Raw genomic sequence first — 21,223 nt, 5'->3', positions numbered from 1 at the left:
GCCATTTGGTCTGAAGAATGCTGGGGCTACTTACATGAGGGCCATGACTGCTATTTTTCATGACATGATGCATCAGGAAATAGAGGTGTACATGGACGACGTGATAGTCAAGTCCAGGACGCAGGATAATCACATCCAAGACTTGAGGAAGTTCTTTGAGAGACTAAGGAAGTATGACTTGAAGCTGAACCCAGCCAAATGTGCTTTCGGAGTTCCGTCGGGCAAACTTTTGGGCTTCATCGTAAGTAGGAGAGGTATCGAACTAGATCCAACTAAGATAAAATCTATCAGAGATCTACCTCCCCCGAGAACGAAGAAAGACGTGATGAGTTTGTTGGGCAGATTGAACTACATCAGTCGATTTATTGCCCAGCTGACAAGCACGTGTGAGCCCATATTCAAGCTGTTAAGGAAAGATGCGGCAATCAAATGGACAGCTGAGTGTCAAGAAGCCTTTGATAAAGTCAAAGAATACCTTTCGAATCCCCCAGTTTTGGTCCGCCAGAGCTAGGAAGACCACTGTTCTTGTATCTGACAGTCTTGGAGAACTCTTTCGGTTGCGTCCTCGGGCAACATGACATAACCGGAAAGAAGGAGCAAGCAATCTACTACTTGAGCAATAAATTCACCGGCTACGAGGCCAAGTATACTCTGTTAGAAAGAACGTGTTGCGCTTTAACGTGGGTGGCTCAAAAACTAAGACATTATCTCCAAACTCACACTACTTTCCTCATAAGCAGGCTGGATCCTTTGAAGTATATATTTCAGAAACCGATGCCTACTGGGAGACTGGCCAAGTGGCAAATCTTGCTTACTGAATTCGACATAGTCTATGTCACTCGCACGGCAATGAAAGCCCAGGCGCTAGCAGATCATTTGGCCGAAAATCCGGTCGATGAAGAATACCAGCCATTGAGTACCTACTTTCCAAATGAAGAAGTAAACACCGTAGAAGTAGTCTCGGAGGATGCTCATGTTTGGAAGATGTTCTTTGATGGAGCCGTGAATGCCAAAGGTGTAGGGATCGGGGCAATTTTGATTTCACCTTCGGGTCAGCATTATCCCGCCACAGCTAGACTGCGTTTCTTTTGCACAAACAATACAGCTGAGTATGAAGCCTTCATCATGGGCATGCATATGGCGATCGATCAGGATGTCGAAGACTTACTGATTATGGGAGATTCTGACTTGATTATCCGGCAAGCCCAAGGTGAATGGGAAACTCGAGATGTCAAACTTATCCCTTACCGACAGCACGTGGAGGGCCTCGGCAAGCGTTTTAAATCAATAGAGTTCAGGTATATCCCGAGGTGTCACAATGAACTGGCGGATGCACTTGCTACTCTGGCTTCAATGCTACCCTACCCGGGCAACGCCCACGTCGATCCTTTGGAAATCCAAATCAGGGAAAGACACGGTTACTGCAATGTAATCGAGGCGGGATCAAATACGCAGCCTTGGTACCATGACATCAAGATGTTCTTGAAGACGCAAGAATACCCCAAGCATGCTACTGGAGATCAAAAGAGAACCATTAGGCAGCATGCAAGTGGTTTCTTTCTGAGCGGTGAATTGTTGTACAAGAGGACCCCGGACCTCAACCTACTAAGATGTGTCGACACCGAGGAGGCGAGAAAGATCATGCACGAAGTACACGCAGGTGTGTGCGGACCTCACATGAACGGGTATGTCTTAGCGAAGAAAATCCTTCGAGCAGGTTATTACTGGATAACCATGGAAAAGGACTGCTTTAGCTTCGTTCGGAAGTGTCATCAGTGTCAGGTGCACGGTGATTTGATTCATGCACCTCCCACAGAACTGCATCCCATGTCTGCGCCTTGGCCATTTGTCGCCTGGGGCATGGACGTCATTGGACCAATCGAGCCAAAGGCTTCAAATGGACACAGATTTATACTGGTTGCCATCGACTACTTCACAAAATGGGTAGAGGCTGTCACTATCAAGTCGGTCACTAAAAAAGCTGTAGTGGATTTTGTACACTCAAATCTTATTTGTCGTTTTGGTATTCCTGCGACTATCATTACAGATAACGCAACAAACTTGAACAGTCACTTGATAGGAGATGTATGCGAGCAATTCAAAATAACGCATAGGAATTCTACTCCTTATCGGCCAAAGGCCAATGGTGCTGTGGAAGCGGCGAACAAAAACATCAAGAAGATTTTGAGGAAAACGATCCAAAGTTCCCGACAGTGGCATGAGCAGTTACCATTTGCATTGTTGGGATATCGTACTACGGTACGCACGTCAGTAGGAGCAACTCCTTATCTTTTAGTTTATGGGACCGAGGCTGTGATACCAGCAGAAGTAGAAATCCCTTCGCTTCGAACCATTGTTGAAGCAGAAATCGAAGACAGTGAGTGGGTCAAGACTCGATTAGAGCAATTGACTTTGATCGATGAAAAGCGAATGGCCGCGGTTTGTCACGGACAATTGTACCAACGAAGAATGGCCCGTGCTTACAACAAGAAAGTCTGACCCAGGAATTTCGAAGTAGGTCAGCTGGTACTGAGGCGTATTCTGCCACATCACCAGGAAGCAAAAGGGTAATTTGCTCCAAATTGGAAAGGCCCATACATCATCAATATTGCCGAGAGGAGCATTGTATCTAGGTGATATCGAAGGAAATGACCCCGAAACAGCAGTAAATGCAGATGCAGTCAAGAGATACTACGTCTGAGTGATGCCTCGGCGATCCTGACACATTTGAAATGCTGAAGGTTTTATTCTCACTACCAACTCTATCTACATTGATTGAGGCCTGAACTACGTTTGACTTGATTCCGAAAGGATACGTAGGCAGCCTCTCCCTGAGGTTCAGTCACACCAACAATAAAATCCCATTTACCCTGAAATTGAAACCGGGGCACGCTAAACGGTTTAGAAGTTAGTATCATCTACCTCTCTTTACCAAGCACAAGCCTTCAGATCAATTACCAAAGATAGCGGGAAGCCAAGAAGCGTCACGAATGGAGGCCGGCACACTCTAAATTGAGAGAGATAAAATGAGAGAGTCTCGTCGGTGAAAACCTTCGGGCACCACGAGGCGACGGGAGTAGAGAAACCAAAATGAGAGAGCTTGTTTAGTAAAAACTCGCAAAGAGTGCTATCAAGCGATGACAGGAAGAGAAATGAGAGAGGTCAGCCAGCGAAAACCCGCAAAGGGGGCTGTTGGCCAAAAGAATGACTCCACCCAATGAGGTCTCGGCAAAGTTCCACCGGTTTGGAATCACAGATCCGTTTTGGTTCAGGGAAACGCAAGTTCATTGAAGGTCAGGCATCCAGTCCAAAGAGCATGTCATGTCCATTTAAAGCCAGCATTGTCTTCCTCAGATAAGTTTTTCTCGTCCCGAAAGGGACACTCCTTTTCTGAAATTTGCTTTCTCCTTGCTTTGTTTTTCTTCGAATCCCTTTCATGTTTAACCCCAAGTTCCAGATACGCCGGAAAGGACAGGTGGCAGGTTTGGTTTCACGGAATTCCGTTTCATGAAGGAAAACACCTCGTTTCGTTGGTACGTTTGTCCAAACCTGATGAATCATGATGTTTGACTGCGTTCGAAGTAAAGAGGAAAGAGAAAAATTTCCCCAGCAAGTCCGCCTCGTACAAATCCCCACAGGGCTTCCCTTTGTACAAATCCGCACAAAGAATCCACTGCGTAAATATTCCCCAAAGAGTCTGCCCCAGCGAAATCCACACAGATTTTCTCTCTTGTACAGATCCCCACAAAGTTTTCCCTTTGTTAATACTAATAAAAAAAAAGGATTTCCCCAGCGAATCCCCAGCGAGTCCCTTTGTAAAATTCCCCAGCAAGCTTACCCCAACAAATCCTGGAAAGTCCGCTTTGAAACAAATCCCCAGCATGTCCCCGTTGTACAAAAATCCACACAAAGAATCCACTTTGTAAATATTCCCCCACAGAGCTTCCCTTTGTACAAATCCCACAGAATACCTCCAATAAAATCCCCGTTGAGAATCTCCAAGCAAAACGAGACACAAAAAAAAAATCCTTACGAGGCAAATCATCACAGAATCTGGAAATATAAGCCTGAGCGATCTAAAGGGTTTCACCATTTGAATCCAACCAATGGCAGGACTTCGCAACAGAAATAAGGACGCAACGAAGCAACTGGAACGATCAAGGTCACCGAACCAACCGCCATTTCCGAACTAACGATTGTTCTTTGTCTGAAAAGTTGAAACAGGTATAATCCAAGACAACCGCGCAAGAAGCAGGTGTCACCCAAAGAAGAAGGAATCCACTCGAAAGGTAAGTTTCCACGAGATTCCCCTTTATCTTCTACTAAAATAAGAAAATTCAAAAAAAAAGAGGTCAGTTAGTATCCTCGAACTTTGTCCCCAGTCAGCCAGCGTTAGGGTTTTAAACCCTGAACTGAGCTTTTTCATACAATCAGTATTAGGGTTTTAAACCGTGAACTGAACTCTTTCCAACCAGTCGGTATTAGGGTTTTAAACCCTAAACTAAACTTTTTCCTTTAATCAGCATTAGGGTTTTAAACCCTAAACTGAACTTTTTCCTTTAATTAGCATTAGGGTTTTAAACCCTAAACTGAACTTTTTCCTTTAATCAGCATTAAAGTTTTAAACCCTAAACTGAACTTTTTCCATCCAGTCAGTATTAGGGTTTTAAACCCTAAACTGAACTTTTTCCTTTAGTCAGCATTAGGGTTTTAAACCCTAAACTGAGCTTTTTCCTTTAATCAGCATTAGGGTTTTAAACCCTAAACTGAATTTTTTCCTTTAATCAGCATTAGGGTTTTAAACCCTAAACTGAACTTTTTCCATCCAGTCAGTATTAGGGTTTTAAACCCTAAACTGAACTTTTTCCTTTAGTCAGCATTAGGGTTTTAAACCCTAAACTGAACTTTTCCTTTAGTAAGCATTAGAGTTTTAAACCCTGAACTGAACTTTTTCCATTCAGTCAGTATTAGGGTTTTAAACCCTAAACTGAACTCTTTCCTTCAGTCAGCATTAGGGTTTTAAACCCTAAACTGAACTTTTTCCATTCAGTCAGCATTAGGGTTTTAAACCCTAAACTGAACTTTTTCCATTCAGTCAGTATTAGGGTTTTAAACCCTAAACTGAACTTTTTCCTTTAATCAGCATTAGGGTTTTAAACCCTAAACTGAATTTTTCCATTCAGTCAGCATTAGGGTTTTAAACCCTAAACTGAACTTTTTCCTTTAATCAGCATTAGGGTTTTAAACCCTAAACTGAACTTTTCCATTCAGTCAGCATTAGGGTTTTAAACCATAAACTGAACTTTTTCCATTCAGTCAGCATTAGGGTTTTAAACCCTAAACTGAACTTTTTCCATTCAGTCAGCATTAGGGTTTTAAACCCTAAACTGAACTTTTTCCTTTAATCAGCATTAGGGTTTTAAACCCTAAACTGAATTTTTCCATTCAGTCAGCATTAGGGTTTTAAACCCTAAACTGAACTTTTTCCTTTAATCAGCATTAGGGTTTTAAACCCTAAACTGAACTTTTTCCATTCAGTCAGCATTAGGGTTTTAAACCCTAAACTGAACTCTTTCCAGCCAGTCAGTATTAGGGTTTTAAACCCTAAACTAAACTCTTTCCTTTAGTCAGCATTAGGGTTTTAAACCCTAAACTGAACTTTTTCCATTCAGTCAGCATTAGGGTTTTAAACCCTAAACTGAACTCTTTCCAGCCAGTCAGTATTAGGGTTTTAAACCCTAAACTGAACTTTCCCTTTAGTCAGCATTAGGGTTTTAAACCCTAAACTGAACTCTTTCCTTCAGTCAGCATTAGGGTTTTAAACCCTAAACTGAACTTTTTCCATTCAGTCAGTATTAGGGTTTTAAACCCTAAACTAAACTTTTTCCATTCAGTCAGTATTAGGGTTTTAAACCCTAAACTGAAACTCCTTCCTTCCAGTCAGCATTAGGGTTTTAAACCCTAAATTGAACTTTTTCCGTTTAGTCAGCATTAGGGTTTTAAACCCTAAACTGAACTCCTTCCTTTAGTCAGCATTAGGGTTTTAAACCCTAAACTGAACTTTTCCTTTAGTCAGCTTTAGGGTTTTAAACCCTAAACTGAACTTTTCTTTTAGTCAGCATTAGGGTTTTAAACCCTAAACTGAACTTTTTCCTTTAGTCAACATTAGGGTTTTAAACCCTAAACTGAACTTTTTCCTTTAATCAGCATTAGGGTTTTAAACTCTAAACTGAACTTTTTCCATCCAGTCAGTATTAGGGTTTTAAACCCTAAACTGAACTTTTTCCTTTAGTCAGCATTAGGGTTTTAAACCCTAAACTGAGCTTTTTCCTTTAATCAGCATTAGGGTTTTAAACTCTAAACTGAACTTTTTTCTTTAGTCAGCATTAGGGTTTTAAACCCTAAACTGAACTTTTTCTTTAGTCAGCATTAGGGTTTTAAACCCTGAACTGAACTTTTTCCATTCAGACAGCATTAGGGTTTTAAACCCTAAACTGAACTTTTTCCATTCAGTCAGTATTAGGGTTTTAAACCCTAAACTGAACTTTTTCCATCCAGTCAGTATTAGGGTTTTAAACCCTAAACTGAACTTTTTCCTTTAGTCAGCATTAGGGTTTTAAACCCTAAACTGAACTTTTCCTTTAGTCAGCATTAGGGTTTTAAACCCTTAACTGAACTTTTTTCATTCAGACAGCATTAGGGTTTTAAACCCTAAACTGAACTTTTTCCATTCAGTCAGTATTAGGGTTTTAAACCCTAAACTGAAATTTTTCCATTCAGTTAGTATTAGGGTTTTAAACTCTAAACTGAACTCCTTCCTTTAGTCAGCATTAGGGTTTTAAACCCTAAACTGAACTTTTTCCATTCAGTCAGCATTAGGGTTTTAAACCCTAAACTGAACTCTTTCCTTCAGTCAGCATTAGGGTTTTAAACCCTAAATTGAACTCTTTCCTTCAGTCAGCATTAAGGTTTTAAACCCTAAACTAAGCTTTTTTCTTTAATCAGCATTAGGGTTTTAAACCCTAAACTGAACTTTTTCCTTTAATCAGCATTAGAGTTTTAAACCCTAAACTAAACTTTTTCCATTCAGTCAGCATTAGGGTTTTAAACCCTAAACTGAACTTTTTCCTTTAATCAGCATTAGGGTTTTAAAACCCTAAACTGAATTTTTCCATTCAGTCAGCATTAGGGTTTTAAACCCTAAACTGAACTTTTTCCTTTAGTCGGCATTAGGGTTTTAAACCCTAAACTGAACTTTTCCACTCAGTCAGCATTAGGGTTTTAAACCCTAAACTGAACTTTTTCCATTCAGTCAGTATTAGGGTTTTAAACCCTAAACTGAACTCTTTCCTTCAGTCAGCATTAGGGTTTTAAACCCTAAACTCAACTCTTTTCCTTCAGTCAGCATTAGAGTTTTAAACCCTAAAACTGAACTTTTTCCATTCAGTCAGCATTAGGGTTTTAAACCCTAAACTGAACTTTTTCCTTTAGTCGGCATTAGGGTTTTAAACCCTAAACTGAACTTTTCCACTCAGTCAGCATTAGGGTTTTAAACCATAAACTGAACTTTTTCCGTTCAGTCAGCATTAGGGTTTTAAACCCTAAACTGAACTATTTCCTTCAGTCAGTATTAGGGTTTTAAACCCTAAACTGAACTTTTTCCTTTAATCAGCATTAGGGTTTTAAACCCTAAACTGAATTTTTCCATTCAGTCAGCATTAGGGTTTTAAACCCTAAACTGAACTTTTTCCTTTCAGTCAGCATTAGGGTTTTAAACCCTAAACTGAACTCGTTCCCTTTAGTCAGCATTAGGGTTTTAAACCCTAAACTGAACTTTTTCCTTTCAGTCAGCATTAGGGTTTTAAACCCTAAACTGAACTTTTCCCTTTAGTCAGCATTAGGGTTTTAAACCCTAAACTGAACTTTTTCCATTCAGTCAGCATTAGGGTTTTAAACCCTAAGCTGAACTTTTTCCATTTAGTCAACATTAGGGTTTTAAACCCTAAACTAAACTTTTCCATTCAGTCAGCATTAGGGTTTTAAACCCTAAACGGAACTTTTTCCTTTAGTCAGCATTAGGGTTTTAAACCCTAAACTGAATTTTTCCATTCAGTCAGCATTAGGGTTTTAAACCCTAAACTGAACTTTTTTCATTCAGTCGACATTAGGGTTTTAAACCCTAAACTGAACTTTTTTCCTTCAATCAGCATTAGGGCCCCGACCCTAAGCTGAACTTTTCCCCAGTTGGTCAGCATTAGAGTTTCAACTCTAAACTGAACTTCTCCCCAGCTAGTCGGCATTAAGGCTCCAACCCTAAATTGAACTATTTCCATCCCGCCAGCCTTAGGGCTCCAACCCTAAACTGAACACTCATATCTTGTGGCCGTACCGTGGATCCAATCCCGGAATTGGCATTTTTGGAAACTGAAATTTTCCAAATTCCTTCATCAATTCTATGAACTTCCTGGCAAATAACTCACGAAATTTTTCCTAGTGAAACTGGGGCAGAAAATTTCGTTCGTTTGTTTTTTCCCGCATGTCTAACCTCGAGCCACACGGATCAAAACGACCCACGAGATAAGTCTCAACTCAGAATCAAAGAAGAAAAAGATAAAAAGAAGATGTCCCGAGATACCGGAGAAAATGGAAGGCGGATCGCTCCAAGATTTGATTAAGGTCCCTAACTCTGCCAGTCGCGTCTCACTCAGTATCCCAGAGATTAAACAAGCACCTACAACTCGCAAGCATCAAGATTCGGATCGAAGTCTCCAAGCAAAATCAGCTAAGACCCAAGATCAAGTCGCAAAAGAATCATAGATAGTAATCTTGTAACTAGCAGTTGACATGTATATAAGTATTTAGTTCAGTTTTAATTTTTCTTTGGTTGTAATAAGGCGGTCAGTAAAGCAACGGTGACAACAGCAACAGCAGTAACAGCAAACATTGCAATCCCATGGTAGTCCCAGCTGCCAAAACTTCCCGAACTACATTGACCTGATTCCTGTTTAGCCCAGGATATGTAGGAAATCTCTGAAGCAAGATTCGGTCAGATCTTTCAAAACATGCTTCACACGGAGTAGTCCAATAGGCAAAAATCGCTCATATCCGCTCACTTTATCTTTGCACGAAAACTCTTTGTGTTTTCGAACAAAGAGGGGCAGCTGTGAGCACGTGATTTTTGTTTTCGCGGCAATCACTCCAAAAAGAAACGAAAATAATAGCAATTGGTCTTGCTGTACAATTTCTGAATTTTTACGTGGCACTTTGTTAATTATTTATGATTTTGGCACATTTTTATTTTTATTAAAACAAAATACAAAAAAATGTGTGTCATGCGTAGTTTGAACCGTAATCCGGTTATTAAATGGAAAATCATAAATATGCATCTTTGTCCTGATTGTTGCCTTGTTTGATTTTACCTACTTTAAATATTTTAATATATGTGTGTAAATAATTGTATTAAGTGTTTAATTAATGAATTTTAATTTGGTTTAATTAGGTTTTGTTTTAAAAAAAAAGAGTGCAAAATAGGGTTGAAATCAAATTTGGGCATGTTTCCATTTTTATCTGAGGCCCAAAATCAAGCCCAGAATGTGTGTTTGCCCGGGTCCAGACCAGCTGACCTCAGGAGCTTCCAAACGACATCGTTTTGATATGGTCTGATCTGGGCTGTTGATCTCAGAATGATCAACGGCCAAGATCGCATTTCCCATACCCACGGGCAAAACCCGACCCGTTCCACCCGGACCAACCCAACCCCTAGTAAGCTAAACGATATCGTTTTAGTTAGACCTTCAGATCCAGGCCGTTGATCGCGTTCAATCCAACGGCCCAGACACAATCATCCACCCCGTATAAGAAGCCTCATATCATACCCTGCCCCCTCCCCCTATCCAAGACCCCTGCCTCAGTCATCCCCTCCACAGACCTCAATCCTCAAACCCTAGCCGCCCCTATCCATCAACCACTTAGCTCAAATCCCCTCCCACCTTCTCGAATCTTCATTTGAAGATTCGAGTCGGAACCTGACTTACACAGATCTGCCCCAGTTTCACACCAGGCAGTCCCCGAACCTCCCTCGTGAGCAAACCATGCTTGGTTTGGTCCAAATCTAACCAAGGAAACCCAAAACCCAAATCTGCCCTCTAAGAACCCTAGGTTTCCTCGTGACTGATCCATGTCTGTTCGAGCCAAGTGATTTGGGTCTAATGGACCTTAATCGAAGTGTTCTCAGCTGAGAACACTTCGATTAAAGTCCGTTCAACCCCAAGAAAGATCTATTCAAATCCAAGACAAGGTTTTCTGATTTTTTTTTCAAGTTTCGAGGTAATTTTGTTTTCTTTATCAGTTTCATTTTGTCTGTTGTATCTTAATGTCTGTTTATGTGGCCAAGAGTTTTTGCTTAATTTGGGTCTTTAAAATTTTATCAACTGTTTTCGTCCACCTCTGTTCTGTTCAAGTCTTTCTTTCGTTTACTAATAATGTGTATGTACGTGTAAACTGTGTAGTCGATCAAATTTGAAATTGCTCGATTAATCAGTCCCCAAGGTCATCTGTGTTTAGACATTGCAATCTGAACCCCTTATTGATACTGTTTGGATTTCTGATCTTTGGCTACGATTTTATGTGTTACAATTAGTATAGTCGAGTCGACATACGTCGTCAATTAGTTTCAGTTGCTAAATGGTAACAATTTTATTCATATTGTTGGCTTTTCGGCTGGAGCTTTGTTTGAATGCAACTAGGAGCTAAGCATAGCTGTTTGGGTTGTTCAAATTGATTCCGAAACATTACAGGGCTTAGTTTATAATTGCAGTTCAGATTTTGGTTTAAAATTGATGGCATGTGCATGCTTGGGCAGCATGTGCACTATGTTTCTTTAACAATTAGAGCAAATGGGACAGCATGTGCTGTCAGGGCATAGTCAGGCTGCCCATATCCTGTTTTAATTTAGAAATAATAAGCCCATTCAAAGAGGTCTGTCAGGGAATATCATGGGAGGGGTTATACTTAAATAGTTAAGTGGAAACTGAAAAGAGGGGAGGCCACATGGAGGGGGGTTCCTGATGGCTTTACAGGCTGTTCAAAATGGCCTGAGTTTAGGATAAAAGGGGACAGAACTTCCATTAGAGGGGGGGATTTTCAGACTGATTTTTGGGAGAGATTTTAGACTGGTTTTGAGGATCAGATTGATTTTGGGAGAGGACAGACATATTCAAATGGAAATACATAGAGAGAAGGAGAGGGGATATACAGATACACATTGGGAGGGGCATAACACAGAAAATAGGAACTGCATTTCCATTGTCGTCTTGATTTTCACTGGTCTGGACTTGTCTTCCTCCACACTGATTTCTTCCGAGTCTTGACTGAGGTTACTGGTTGTGTGTAGCATTAGTTCATTTCTGGATTTGTTCTGCCTGAAGTCTGATTCCATACTACTAGTTATTGCTGTCATTCTGCCATTTTTCCATCGGCTCTAGCTGCATCTTGCACTGGGATGTTGTTCTATTTGTTACCTGTTGTTACTGCTGTTTGCTTGGTATTGCTTCTATTGCTCTACTGACCTCCCTGCTTCTTCTGTTGTATCCAACATCCAGGTACATACTAGAACTTCGCATCTGATGTAACAATGAAAGCATGAAATAAAAGATACGCGGGAGTTTAATCATTCATTGCTGAATTTACAGTTTTTATGAATGTTACTAGATTTGTGTAACTTGTTTAGTTTGTAACTCAATAAAGAAACACATTAGGTAGCCTGTACTTAATTGAAGCTTAGTTTGTTTTAAAATTGTGATTTCAGTTATTTAGTTGGCTGTATGATAAGGAATGCATGAGTGTTTGGCACACAGATAATTGGACTTCTTTTTTGGCTATATCTTGTATGTATAGAGCAGAATGCCTTAACCTTTCGGCTATATTTTGTATGTATAGAGCAGAATGCCTCAACCTTGCCAAATATAACGTAGTTCTTCTTTCGAGTTCTAACTTTATCGGATCTCGTTAGGCAGTTCACACGAACACGTTCAAACCCTATTAGTAGCAGTTTCCGATAGTTAACTCTACTGACCTGGTTTAAATAAGTGAGTTTCAAATTCGGGTTTGAAGAACATTTAACATAGGCTTTAGCAGTTTTATTAATCTTGTATATTAATCTCCTCTAGCAATTTAACAGCTTGTTCATCCATGAAATAAGGCACAAAACAATTCATGCCTCATAAACAACTAATCAGATAATCAAATAAGAATCCGAAGTTGGTCAAGCGTGTAATGTAATTAGCGTGTATTTCTCCTTCTTTTATTTTATTAGAGACAAACATAATAGAAATGTAGTCGCTTTAGGATATCTTTTTTTAAAATAATGAGATGAGCCTCGTTCAAAGAAAGATACACATTGTGGGGCCCTCAATGATTAATCATAATAAACATTTAGAATCTAGAGATGGGCGGTCTAGCAAATTTCCCCGCTTTCTCCAAAGATAACAACGTGTTAGACTCTTTAGGCGCGGCTTAATTAAATTACATTCTTAAATTCGGGTGCACATTGATGTGACCCAAATCCCAATCTCAACGAAGTCGAAATGTATTAACAACCATGGGTGCATTGATTGTGACGTGGTCCGAAATGTATTTTCACGACGTTGCAATTCTATAAAAAATAAATGATAATAATAAAAGCGGTTTAAACTTAATAAAAGCACGTAAGTCACAAACATGTATTTAATTCAGATATTTAGTCATTATAACAATTTAAGCGACCGTGCTAGAACCACCGGATTCGAGGGTGCCTAACACCTTCCCTCGGGTCAACAGATTCCTTATTTAGAATTTCTAGTTCGCAGACTTCATTTGGAAAAGTCGAAAATTTCCTCGATTTGGGATTCAAGATAAACCGGTGACTTGGGAAACCAAAAGCCAAACCTTTCCCAAGTGGCGACTCTGAATTAAATAAATAATCTCATTTCGAATATTGTCACTTAAATTGGAAAAACTCCCTCACGCATTTTCTACCCTTTGGGGCGGGGCGCGCAAAAAGGAGGTGTGACAATGACATCACTATCCTATATCACCCGGGAAAGGCCAACGTGGTGGCCGATGCTTTAAGTAGAAAGTCAGTCAGTATGGGCAGTCTTGCTTATATTCCAGTCGGTGAGAGGCCGCTTTCTTTGGATGTTCAGGCTTTGGCCAATCGATTTGTGAGGTTGGATATTTCTGAGCCTAGTCGAGTATTAGCTTGCACGGTCGCTCGTTTTTCGTTATTGGAGCGTATCCGTGATCAGCAGTTTGATGATCCCCATTTGTGTGTCCTTAGAGACACGGTGCAGTGTGGGAGTGCCAAATGGGTTACTTTAGGTGATGATGGAGTTCTGAGATTGCAGGGTCGAGTTTGTGTGCCTAATCTAGATGGGCTTCGAGAGTTGATTTTAGAGGAGGCCCATAGTTCCCGGTACTCTATCCATCCGGGTGCCGCGAAGATGTATCAGGATTTGCGGCAGCATTATTGATGGCATAGAATGAAGAAGGATATCGTTTCCTATGTGGCTCGGTGTTTGAATTGTCAGCAGGTTAAGTATGAGCATCAGAGGCCTGGTGGTTTATTTTAGAGGATTGAGCTTCCCGAGTGAAAGTGGGAGAGAATCACTATGGACTTCATTACTGGACTTCCGTTGACCCGGAAGAAGTTCGATGCAGTTTGGGTCATTGTTGATAGGCTGACCAAGTCAACGCATTTCATTCTGGTGGCAGTCTCCTATTCGTCCGAGAGGTTAGCTGAGATCTATATCCGGGAGATTGTTCGTCTTCATGGTGTGCCGATATCTATCATTTCGGACCGAGGTACGCAGTTCACCTCGCATTTCTGGAGAGCAGTTCAGCGAGGGTTAGGCACCCAGGTTGAGTTGAGTACATCATTTCATCCTCAGACAAATGGACAGTCCGAGCGGACTATTCAAATATTGGAGGATATGCTCCGAGCTTGTGTTATTGACTTTGGAGCTTCATGGGATCAGTTCTTGCCTTTAGCAGAGTTTGCCTACAACAACTACCAGTCGAGTATCCAGATGGCTCCTTATGAGGCTTTATATGGTAGGCGGTGTCGATCTCCGGTTGGATGGTTTGAGCCGGGAGAGGCTCGGTTGTTAGGTACAGATTTGGTTCAGGAGGCCTTGGACAAGGTCAGGATCATTCAAGATAGGCTTCGTACAGCTCAGTCTAGGCAGAAGAGCTATGCATATCGTAAGGTTCGAGACGTGGCTTTTATTTTTGGTGAGAGAGTGTTGCTCCGAGTGTCGCCTATGAAGGGCGTGATGAGATTTGGGAAGAAGACAAGCTTTGCCCTAGGTTCATTGGTCCATTTGAGATCCTTGATCGAGTGGGAGAGGTGGCTTATAGACTTGCATTGTCGCCTAGCTTATTAGCCGTGCATCCAGTGTTTTATGTGTCCATGCTTCAGAAATATCACGACGATCCATCCGACGTGTTAGATTTCAGCACTGTCAAGTTGGACAAGGATTTGTCGTATGAGGAGGAGTCGGTGGCTATTCTAGACCGACAGGTTCGCCAGCTGAGGTCGAAGAATTTTCCTTCGGTTCGTGTTCAGTGGAGAGGTCAGCCCCCTGAGGCATCGACCTAGGAGTCTGAGTCCGATATGCGGGACCGGTATCCCCATCTTTTCCCCGACTCAGGTACTTCCTTCTTCTGCCCATTCGAGGACGAACGATTGTTTTAGAGGTGGAGAATGTGACGACCCAAAAGGGGTCATCACCTGTTTCTAATTGAAATCTGTGTTTTCGAGGCCTTAAAAACCTCATTTAGAGTCGCCTCGTTTTGTGTGCGCAGTCCGAGCGCGTAGCCGGAAAGATTAAATGTGAAATCTTGTGAAAATTGCTAAGTTTTGACCTCGAAATGAATAAATTTGACTCCGGTCAACATTTTGGGGAAACGGACCCGGACTCGTGATTTGACGGTCTCGGAGGGTCCGTAGAAAAATATGGGACGTGGGCGTATGCCCGGAATCGAATTCCGAGGTCCCAAGCCCGAGTTATGAATTTTTAAGTGAAATTGTTCTCTGAAAATGTTTAAAGAAAATGGAAATGAAATCTGATTAGAAAGCAATGGTATCGGACCCGTATTTTGGTTTCGGCGCCCCGTACGAGTCTTATATATGTTTTGAATCACTCCTATAAAGTTTGGTAAAAAACGGACGTCTTTTGACGTGATCCGGGCCCAAATTGGGAAAATTGATGTTTCAAAGGAAATCTAAGAAATTTCATGGATCTTGAGGCTCAATTCAATGTTCATAAGTTTATATTGGTGATGTGATCACACGAATATGTTCGTAGGGTGTTTTTGAGGTAGTGTGCATACTTGGTTTAGAATTTCGAGGGCTTGGGTGAGTTTCTAGTAGGTTCCGGGATGCCTTAGGCTATAAAAGATCAGATGTTGCAGGTTCAGGATTTTGACAGGTCTCTGAACCCTTTTGCGCGGCCCGCGAGGAAACGCATGTGGCCGCGAAAGGGCTAGCTTGGCCGCGGTCACTTTTGCGCGGTGCGCGGTGGGTGCTGCACGGCCGCGGACGGCCTTGCACAGTCCGCGCGGGGCATAGATCCGCAGGCCTTCAGGAAGCATGTGCGGCCGCGGTCCTTCTTGCTTGGTCCGCGGTGGGAGCTTCAGAGGGGTATAAATACACGTGAATTTCAGTTATTTTACAGTTTTCAAAACTCCAAAACATAAGAGGCGATTTTCCAAACAACTTTTCTTCTCCGAAACGATTGGTAAGTGATTTCTAACTTATTTTCTTCACTTCTTAACATCTTTTAACATGATTTCAACTTCAAATCAAAGATTTTCATGGAGAAATTGGGTGATTTGGGTAGAACCTTGGTTTTCTCTAAAATTAGGGATTTGGACCTCAATTTGAGGTCCGATTTCAAAACAAACCATATATTTGAATTCGTGGGGGAATGGGTAATCGGGTTTTGGTCCGAACCTCGGGTTGCAACCACGTGGGCCCGGGGGTGAATTTTTACTTTTGGTTAAAACTTTGGAAAACTCATTTTCATGCATTGGGGTTGATTCATTTAGCATTTATTAATGTGATTAAGTAACTTATGACTAGATTTGAGCGGATTGGTGGTGGAATCAAGAGGTAAAGCTATAATTGAGACTTGAGTGGTGTTCAAGGCATCGAGGTAAGTGTTTGGTTTAACCCTAGCTTGAGGGATTAGGAGTTGAGTCATATTTGCTACTTGCTTCTTGTTGAGTACGACGTATAAGCATGGTGACGGGTATCTATACGTTGGTGTCAAGCATGACCGTGGGTCTTAACTTGAAAGTTGTTGTGTTTTTGAACGACACCTTGTATACTTTAATTAATGATCCTCTATGATTAAGTATTTCCATTAATTGAACTGAGTACTAGCAAAGTGAGATTGGTTATAGCGGATTCTCCCTTGCCGGGATGACTATTTCGATATCCTTGTTCCCTTGCCGGGAAGTTATTATATTACTTACGTTCCCTTGACGGGATTTCTTGTGATTGTGTGATGAACCGAAATGGGAGCGGGTGCTACGCCTACCACAAGATATTATGATGTGGGAGCAGGTGGTACGCCTACCACAAGATATTATGAAATGGAAGGGGTGGTACGCCTACCACAAGATTGATGAAATGGGAGTGGGTGGTACGCCTACCACAAGATATTATGAAATGGGAGCAGGTGGTACGCCTACCACAAGATATTATGAAATGGGAGCGGGTGGTACGCCTACCACAAGATTGATGAAATGGGAGCGGGTGGTACGCCTACCACGAGATATGAGAAATGGGATCGGGTTGCACGCCTGCAACAAGAGGAAACTGATAGTGAAAGTTGCCTTTACTTTCTTCATTTATGATAGAAGTTATAGTGCTAGCTTCCTTATTATTCCCTGTTATTTCCTTTAACTGCTATCCCCGAAGCATGTTCCCCTTTCCCAGTTTAAACTGCTTATTACTTGTTTACTTGTCTGCCACATATTATATAACTGTACAGGTTTATCTGGAGTCTGGTCCTAGCCTCGTCACTACCTCGTCGGAGTTAGGCCAGACACTTACCAGCACATGGGGCCAGTTGTGCTGATACTATGCTCTATGCTCTTTTGCACAGATCTAGGTTTTGGACAGCATCTGTAGCGCAGGAGCCAGCCTTCAGTCCAGTGAAACACTGAGGTAGCCTTGCAGGCGTTCGCAGGCCCGGCGTCTCCTCTATCTTTTATTTCTGTCTGTTATCTCATATATTCGAGACAAACAGTTTATATTTTCTTTCAAACGGTTGTATTTAGCACTCTTAGAAGTTCGTGAGTAATGTGACACCAGTTCTTGGGTAGATGCATATGTTGATTCTCGCATTATTGTTCAGTTTTCTTTAAATTTAAGTCTTCCGCATATTTATTTAATTCTGTTGCTTTCATGCCATCGCCGATAATTGTTAAAAGAAGTAATTGTTAATGAAGTAAGCAGTTAAGGATTGGTTTGCCTAGCTATCATTAGTAGGCTCCATCACGACTCCCGAGGGTGGGAAATCCGGGTCGTGACACCATAACAATAAATAAAATCTCTGTACACGTGAATAAGTGCGAGGCTCACCAAGAACTATCAACCTGTGCGCTCTAGTTAACGAAATCCTCGCATGTGTCAACTGCTATCTCTGTAAAAATAATTAGCGGGGAATGAGTCGCTAGCTCAGTGAGTAATAACACTTAACCACAACCGTTTTTATTAGGAACAAGTAAGAAACATGCTAGTATCTCAAATAGAAAATAACATAAAAATACCCTTTTAGAAATAATAAAGAATTTTTAGTCTCATCACGCTTTCTTGTAGTATAATATAATTAACAATTCAGTAATAAGCTCGGTAACCACTGTATAGTATCAGTATTCACATTTTAGGAGGTTTCAATGAACGGATCATGTAATCGGTATAACTGTGGACTTCTTTCCAAGAAGTCATATATAACGATAGTCCCTACTCGAGGGAAATCGGTAACGGTATGCTAGTTCTACCTTCCGACTAGCGAGGGATATAACAACAATCGGTAATTACAAGGTGCATCAGGTCTAACGAACCCACCGTTAGCTACGGGATCCTTCAATGTCTACTCCCATTTATACTTGTCTGTGTAATCTGTATATACTCGTAGAAAGTATTTTAAAACAATATAGGTCATTTTGGTTCTTATCAAATCATATAATTTCTTTTCGATAACAGTAAATTCAAGTAACGATAAAACAGATCTAGTGATAACGAAAATATTTGAAACCACGGTATTCATCTCAAATAAATATTTCGCTGTCATATCAAGTAAAAGACTTGTCCCACATGCAACTCAAAATAATCGGTAATATATTCATATTAAAAATCATGTGTAAATCATGCAAGTTATGAAAACACAAATTGCGATAAAATTACTACTCACAGTACTCGTGCCGAAATACCACTTGCTTCACCTCAAGCAACTCATACAAATTCCTCCAATCAATCTATAATTACATAATATCGATCTCATGTTAATTTCCTTGTTTAGACTAATTCATAGCTAATTTAGAATACCCAATCATCGGGAATCATGTTTGAGTCTAACTTCATCTAATCGTATTTACCCATGAGAAGGGTAATTCAACAAGTCAATAATCTGTCAATTGTACCTATTTATAAAATTTACTCATTATTTTGCACCAAATTAAAAACCTGTGCGTTTGGTCCTCTTTATAATATATAGATAGACTGATTTGTAGTTAGTAAACTGAATAAGAAAATTTAAGAATCTGTCATGAAGGCTCAAATAAGGAGTTTAAATGATACCCGAAGAAATTGAAAGTTATTCGAATTCGTAGATGTTGCCGAGTGTTGATACCGTTCCTGGCTTTACAATTCTGCAGTGTCAGGTTTTGCACGTTTTTCTCCTTCGTGAAACAGGGATAATTTCACTACTTTTGGTTCTCTTCAATTCTTTGAACTCTCTTAATCTTCAATTGTTATTTTTGACCTCAATTCCAAAAACCCTAATCCCTTTTCTTTGATGTGCTGAAATACGTTCCTTTCTTTCTTGTGGGCTTGACCCAACTAATTTTCATTATTTAATTATTTGTTTATTTATCTTATTTTCCTCTTTTGTCTTTTTTTAATTAAGTTCTAGCTAAAGAATAATTATGCCCTCTTTTTAAATACGGATTATTACATTCTTCCCACCTTATGAAATTCGGTCCCCGAATTTAACTCAAGTACATACCTGTAGACTGAAACAAATGGGGGTACTTGACTCGCATATCATCTTCTATTTCCCAAGTAACTTTTTCAATTTTATGATTTCGCCATAAGACTTTTACGAACTCAATTTCTTTTGACCATAGCTTTCTTACTTGCCTAACCACAATAGCCATCGGTTCCTCCTTGTAAGACAACTTCTCATCAAGTGGTATAGTAGGTACCTTAAGAACTTGAGATGAGTCTGATATACATTTTCTTAGCATTGAGACATGAAACACTTGATGAATAAAGGACAACTCAGGAGGAAGTGCCAAACGATAAGCCACAACTCCTACTTGGTCTAGTATCTTATATGGTCCTATAAACCTGGGGCTCAACTTGCCTTTTTTTCCAAACCGCATCACACCTTTCATAGGGGAGACTCGTAGGAACATTTTGTCCCCAATGGTGAATACTAAATCTCTTCTTCTCTTATCAGCATAAGACTTTTGTCTACTTTAAGCTGCAAGCAATCTTTGTCTGATCTACTGGACCTTGTCCATAGCTTCTTGTACTAGGTCAGGTCCCAATAAGTTAGTCTCACTAGCTTCAAACCATCCGATAGAAGAACGACATCTTCTACCATACAATGCTTCGTACGGTGCCATTTGAATACTGGAGAGCTATTATTGTAAGAAAATTCAACTGAAGGTAGATAAGCGTCCCAACTACCTCCAAACTCAAGAATGCAAGCTCTCAACATATCCTCCAATATCTGTATAGTACGTTCAGACTGCCCGTCTGTCTGTGGATAAAATGCAGTGCTAAGATCTACTCGTGTACCTAATGCTTTTTGAAATGATTTCCAAAAGTGTGAGGTAAATTGTGATCCTCTATCAGAGATGATGGATATTGGAACTCCGTGAAGTCGGACAATTTCGTTAATAAATATCTATGCATACCTTACTCCACCATAGGTAGTCTTCACTAGCAAAAAGTGTGCTGATTTCGTCAGTCGATCCACAATCACCCATACAGAGTTACAACTTCTAAGGGTTTGTGGTATCCCGGTGACAAAATCCATAGTAATTCTTTCTCATTTCCACTCCGAAATCTCAATTTGTTGAAGTAGTCATGCGGGTCACTAATGCTCAGCCTTGACCTTCTGATATGTCAAACAACTAGAAACAAAGTTAGCAACATCTTTCTTCATACCTTCCCACCAATAAAATTGCTTCAGGTCATGGTACATTTTTGTGGATCCATGATGTATAGTGTATTTAGAGTTGTGGGCTTCTTCAAGAATATCATGTCTCAACCCATCTACGTCTACTACACATAGCTTGTCGCCCATTCGAAGAACACCATCACTTTCAACAATCATATCCTTTCTTTTACTAGCTAAGACCTCATCTTTGTATTTACATAATCGTTTATCCTCATATTGGGTGGCCTTAATGTGCTCAACTAATGAAGACTTAGCCTGAGCACAAGCCAACAATGCCTCTGAATTTCTGATACTAAATCTGATACCTGTATCTTCTAGTTTCTGAATATCTTTAGCCAAAAGTCTCTTTGCAGAAGCTATATGTGCCAAACTCCCTATGGATTTTCTGCTCAATACATCAGCCACCGCATTGGCTTTTCCAGGATGATACATAATAGAACCATCATATCCTTTGAGTAGTTCCATCCAATGACGCTGCCAAAGATTCAGATCTCTCTGCTGAAAGATATACTTCAAACTTTTATGGTTAGTATAAATCTCACAAGTTTTGTCGTATAGATAATGCCTCCAAATTGGTGCAGGATAGTTTTGCTCGTGCTTTTTCAATTGTCTCGAAGCATAAGCTATAACATGACCATTTTGCATGAGGACATATCCTAATCCCACCCTCGAGGTGTCACAGAATACTGTAAATCCTCCAGAACCTGATGGTAAGGCTAATATTGGTGCAGTTGCCAGACACATTTTGAGTTTCTGAAAGCTTT

General features: G+C 40.5%; 1 protein-coding gene across 1 annotated transcript; it reads right to left on the bottom strand.

Annotated features, from left to right (window-relative positions):
• Positions 1–20,375: 20,375 nt before the first annotated feature.
• LOC142163142 (uncharacterized) lies at positions 20,376–21,203 on the bottom strand. Its single transcript, XM_075220395.1, has 2 exons — positions 21,147–21,203; positions 20,376–20,957 (listed from the first exon to the last, which is right to left on the bottom strand). The coding sequence occupies exons 1-2, from the start codon at positions 21,201–21,203 to the stop codon at positions 20,376–20,378; spliced, it is 639 nt and encodes a 212-aa protein (XP_075076496.1).
• Between the last annotated feature and the right edge of the window lie 20 nt (positions 21,204–21,223).

The sequence above is a fragment of the Nicotiana tabacum genome, chromosome 8, assembly GCF_000715075.1.
Source record: "Nicotiana tabacum cultivar K326 chromosome 8, ASM71507v2, whole genome shotgun sequence".
NCBI classification, from domain to species: Eukaryota; Viridiplantae; Streptophyta; class Magnoliopsida; order Solanales; family Solanaceae; genus Nicotiana; species Nicotiana tabacum.
This window is presented reverse-complemented; position numbering and strand designations above follow the sequence as displayed.

Coding starts and splice junctions, on each gene's coding strand:
- LOC142163142 (XM_075220395.1), bottom strand. CDS start 21,203: ATGTGTCTGGCAACTGCACCAATATTAGCCTTACCATCAGGTTCTGGA. Junction 20,958..21,146: donor CAGGTTCTGGAGGATTTACA/GTATTCTGTGAC, acceptor TATATCTTTCAG/CAGAGAGATCTGAATCTTTG.